This window comes from Perca flavescens, chromosome 8 (genome assembly GCF_004354835.1).
Source record: "Perca flavescens isolate YP-PL-M2 chromosome 8, PFLA_1.0, whole genome shotgun sequence".
Lineage (NCBI taxonomy): Eukaryota > Metazoa > Chordata > Actinopteri > Perciformes > Percidae > Perca > Perca flavescens.
In genome coordinates, this window is record NC_041338.1 from 36,983,620 (window position 1) to 36,988,619 (window position 5,000).

The window sequence follows — 5,000 nt, forward strand, 5'->3', positions numbered from 1 at the left end:
TTATCAGGCAAACAGTCCTGTCCTCCCATGGGACCTTATTTCAGTCAAATATTTATACAGATTTTGTAGTTTCTTCTCCCCTCTGTGACAGGAAACTGAATATCTTTGAGTTGTGGACAAGACAAGACATTTGATGACGTCATGTTGGCCTTTTGGGGAAACACTGATCCACATTTTTCACCATTTTCTGACAGTTTAGAGACCAGACAACTCATCCATTCATCCAGGAAATAATGCACATATTAATCGACTAGTAATATAATCATTAGTTGCAGCCCTGTAGACTTCTCTCTCTGATGGAGGCCAGTCCTCCTACCCCCCCCCCCCCCTGTCCTCCATCTTTCTCTGCGTCTCCTACCTTCCTGCGGTGGTTTTCGTAGTTGGTGAGGTCCCACCGCTGCTGCAGGTATCGGTTGGTGACGGGCTTTATCGGCTGGTAGGACCTGTGCATGATGACCACAGAGGCTCGATCAAGCTCTGGAGCAGCACTGCACCAAGTCTGTCTCTCTGTCTGTCTGTCTGTCTCTCTGTCTGTCTGTCTCTCTGTCTGTCTGTCTTGTGTGTCTCTGTGTGTGTGTTTGCAGGCTTGGGGTATTGTTACCATGGAGATGCACCCCTCTTTATCTCAGCCAGATCAGGTTCCATTTAATTATTACTGAACAGAGGAGACACAAATACACACACACACACACACACACACACACACACACACATTTTAGGTGGATTATATTTCGTGTAGCATTGATCTTTTCTGTCATTTTTACTTTCACATCTAAATATTTGAATCAAAATATACATGTTATTTTTTCAGATTGTAGTTTAAAAAAATGCTTCTTTTTTTAAAATGTTTAAACTAACTAAACTAACTCCCAACGTTCTCACAATGCTCGACAGTGATTGGCTGACAGCAGCAGACAGTTTGTCCAATTAAAAACAAGTTAAAAGTCCGGGAGTTAGAACTAAAACCATCTGTTTAGTAAAATGAGAAGAATTAGATACAAAAGAACTAATGTAAGAAATAGGCCTAAAAACATTTAAAGACATTTAAAGAATGAAAAAAGACGCGATGAATCAATCATTTATTTAATTAAAGGAAGAAAAAAGACAAAGGCTGTGTGTCAAAGCGCCTACGTCACACTTCAAACACACAGTCTGAAGTATATCGTGGAGATAACACACTGAAAGTACCAGGATGAGCCCCTAAAAATGCTCATAAAGTTCAGTGTTGAACTAAATGGGCGCCATCTGGACTACAAAGCAGAAAGGGGAGGGGCCAGGGGACGTTGACCGGCAGCTGATTGGACGAACGCGTCTCATTGAGAATCTGATCAGACTGCAGGCCAAAGGGGCCCAAATTTTTTGGGGGTCAAGTGAGCAGGTCAGGCTTCTTCAGAAGTAGTGTGAACACTCAAATCAGACCAGATCTGATTCTTTCAGATCAGATTCCACATGTGGTCCTGAATCCGACCCAGATCTGGCGGGTTACTAGTTACTAGTAACGTGGCATCACTGTCGGTCCCACTGGCTGGTGTGTCTGCAGCTTTAGAGTTCACAGACACGTCTCTGCTGACTGACCTGGGACACAGCCAATAAACGAGAGAGAATTATAGAGTGCGGTCTAGACCTACTCTATCTGTAAAGTGTCTCGAGATAACTTGTTATGATTTGATACTATGAATAAAATTGAATTGAATTGAAATGAGTAAAAAGTATAATATACTTTATACAATTATACACAAGTCCTTGTGTCTCTCAGCTGTGTCTTGTGTGTTCACTTTCTTCGCCTGAACATGATAAACTGTCTCCAGTTTCTATTCAGCGTGACCTCATCCTATTAAAGCTGTTTCTGCCCGGCAGCAGCAGGAATAAAACAGCCGTGTCATGAGCCGTGTGAGAGATTAAACCCCCGACCTCAGCTGAACTCTCTCCGCGGAGAGATTCCTCCACGGAGGCTGCAGCCCAGGGACGGAAATAATGACGAGCTCACACACAGACAGCGCTGTGCTTTTATTAAGCCGTCAGCTCCACTTAAACGGCCTCTGGCTCTGCAGACGCTTGTGTTCGTTGGCCGGTGTTAGCTGCCGTGAAGCCCAAACCTCAGTCCTGTGTTACTTCACGGTGAGTTGTAGCCTCAGCTCCAGCTGACGTATTTAAAAAGTTAAAGTGTCTCCATGTTAGCAGGGTTGTTCATGTTTTGCTCTTTAAAGAGTTCTCCACTGATTTATCATTCATCTGTTTTTTCCCAGTTCATTATCTCAAGGTCTATATAAAAGAGACTTCAGATACAGTATTAGGGGACCACTAAGGTCTATATAAAAGAGACTTCAGATACAGTATTAGGGGACCACTAAGGTCTATATAAAAGAGACTTCAGATACAGTATTAGGGGACCACTAAGGTCTATATAAAAGAGACTTCAGATACAGTATTAGGGGACCACTAAGGTCTATATAAAAGAGACTTCAGATACAGTATTAGGGGACCACTAAGGTCTATATAAAAGCATCCAAAGAGCAGCATGTCATGGGACCTTTAAATGTTTAAATAAAGAGTTGGAAGCCTGGATATAAAACATTTGATTCTGCGCAAAAAAAAAAAACATTTTGGAAACGGCAAAAAAAGACAAAGACACAAGACATAAACTTAGTACGTACTTTGAGTTCTTAAAAAGGGCAGGAATATGATGTGGTTCCCTCAAAGCTCTCTAGTTTCCCCCTGAGGGGAGTTCATGGGGAGCGTGTGTTCAGTGGGACGAGGTGATTAGAGACTGGAGACTGAAATTAGAGTGTGAATCAATCAGGATTATGTTTGCACCGCACGGTAATTTAGAGAGGCAGTTACTTAGTCAGAGTGACATCATCCATCATACAGACTTTAACTGAAGCGACATTTGGACTGCAGGACTTCTGCTGGTACCAGAGCATTTTCACAGAGAGGTATTAGTACTTTTAGGGGCCCTATTTTAACGATCTGAGTGCACGGCATGAAGCGCCTGGTACAGGTGTGTTTAGGGCGTGTCCAAATCCACTTTTGGTAGTTTGACGGTGGTAAAAAAGGGTCCATGTGCCGGGTGCATCTTTCTAAAGGGTTGTCCTTAGTGTCTTCATTAATCAGAGGTTTGTTTTGGGCATAACATGCAATCAACCAATCAGAGATCATCTCCCGTTCCCTTTAAAAGCCAGGCGCGTTTGGACCTTGGAGCATTGCTGTTATGATGGAGGATTTACACCCTAATATTTTTGCTTGTAATCTTCTGCATGTGTGTGTGCTGCTGTGTGTGTGTGTGTGTGTGTGTGTGTGTGTGTGTGTGTGTGTGTGTGTGCTGGTGTGCGTCCATGTGTGTGTAACAAGCATAGTGTGCACTCGCTGTGCACAAGCCTATAGGAGCATTTTACTAATGCTCTGTTAAAATAACAATGAAAGGCTGCGTTATTGACTTTAGTCCAGGTTTTTGTTGGTCAATGGCGCGATCACTTCCCGCTGCCTCGAGATAGCAATACTCCCAGAATGCACCTGAACACACCTCCCTGTAAGACCAGCACGCCCAGAATGCACCTGAACACACCTCCCTGTAAGACCAGCGCGCCCAGAATGCACCTGAACACACCTCCCTGTAAGACCAGCACGCCCAGAATGCACCTGAACACACCTCCCTGTAAGACCAGCACGCCCAGAATGCACCTGAACACACCTCCCTGTAAGACCAGCGCGCCCAGAATGCACCTGAACACCCTCCCTGTAAGAACACACCTCCACCTCCCTGTAAGACCAGCACGCCCAGAATGCACCTGAACACACCTCCCTGTAAGACCAGCTGCTACATATTCACACTGTACTTCATTCATGTTTCATGCATTCATGTTTCATGCATTCATGTACTGCAATAGAATTTGTACAATCCATTGTTTTAGAAACAATCTTTTAAGCCTTGTAGTCTTACTTTATTTCTACGTAACGTTATTATATCTCACCGTAGCTATAGTTACTTTATGGTACTTTATACACATATTGACTCGCTCTCTTCTTACTCTTATTTTACCGTGGATGTGACTGTGAGTAACTGCAACTAAACAGTTTCCCTGAGTGGATCAATAAACCTAACCTAACCTAACTCCTAACAATCAGTGCTCTGTTACAAGTCTACTTCTGCCCTTTCTTCTGTTGTCTGTTGTCTGTCCTGTCCCTTGTCTGTCTTAAATGCTCTACTTCAAGTAGTAATTGCACTTTATGTATAAGCTATAATGTGTGTGCACTGAATGTAGCCTGTGTCAAATGTCGTTTTTATATATTTTAAGTGTGCTCAGCGTGTAACACCACTTGACCCACGGTGAAATGTTGTTTCGTCTCACTATGTACAGTGCATGTGTATGGTTCAAATGACAATAAAACCCACTGGACTTGACTGAAGTATTTGGATTGTCCCCTCTGACTCTGATGAAGACACAGTGGTGTTGAAACATTGGTCTGTTTGCACAATTAAAGGCTGCAGGTCAGTCAGGGTGCTTCAATCCCCTTTCCCCCCCATAAAACAAACTCAGTCTTTTTAATCACTGAGCATTGAGGCAACAGTGTCTCTCTCTCTCTCTCTCTCTCTCTCTCTCTCTCTCTCTCTCTCTCTCTCTCTCTCTCCTCCCCCCTCTCTCCCAGAATGTCTCCTGTCCCCTGTAGAGCATAATAAGCAGACTTCAAAATAAATGGATTCCCTGCGGCGCTAAATCAAAGCAAGAGAAGACAACACCCAACCACACTCAGCGGTAAACATGCTCAATTAATCCTGCGCACACCCACACACACACACACACACAGGCGCACACACACACACACACAGGCGCACACACACAGGCTCACACACACACAGGCGCACACACACAGGCTCACACACACACACACACACAGACAGGCGCACACACACAGGCTCACACACACACACACAGGCTCACACACACAGGCTCACACACACACAGGCTCACACACACACAGGCGCACACACACACACACAG

At 44.2% G+C, this 5,000-nt stretch overlaps 1 protein-coding gene across 1 annotated transcript in view; it reads right to left on the reverse strand.

Moving 5' to 3' along the window:
- The window catches only part of si:ch211-284k5.2 (uncharacterized), a 9,400-nt gene extending 8,777 nt beyond the window's left edge, over nt 1-623 (reverse strand). Inside the window, exon 1 of the mRNA XM_028586462.1 lies at nt 359-623. Coding sequence (XP_028442263.1) covers nt 359-604 — 246 coding nt within the window. The 5' untranslated portion in view covers nt 605-623. The remainder of the gene's footprint in view (nt 1-358) is intronic.
- Nucleotides 624-5,000: the final 4,377 nt, after the last annotated feature.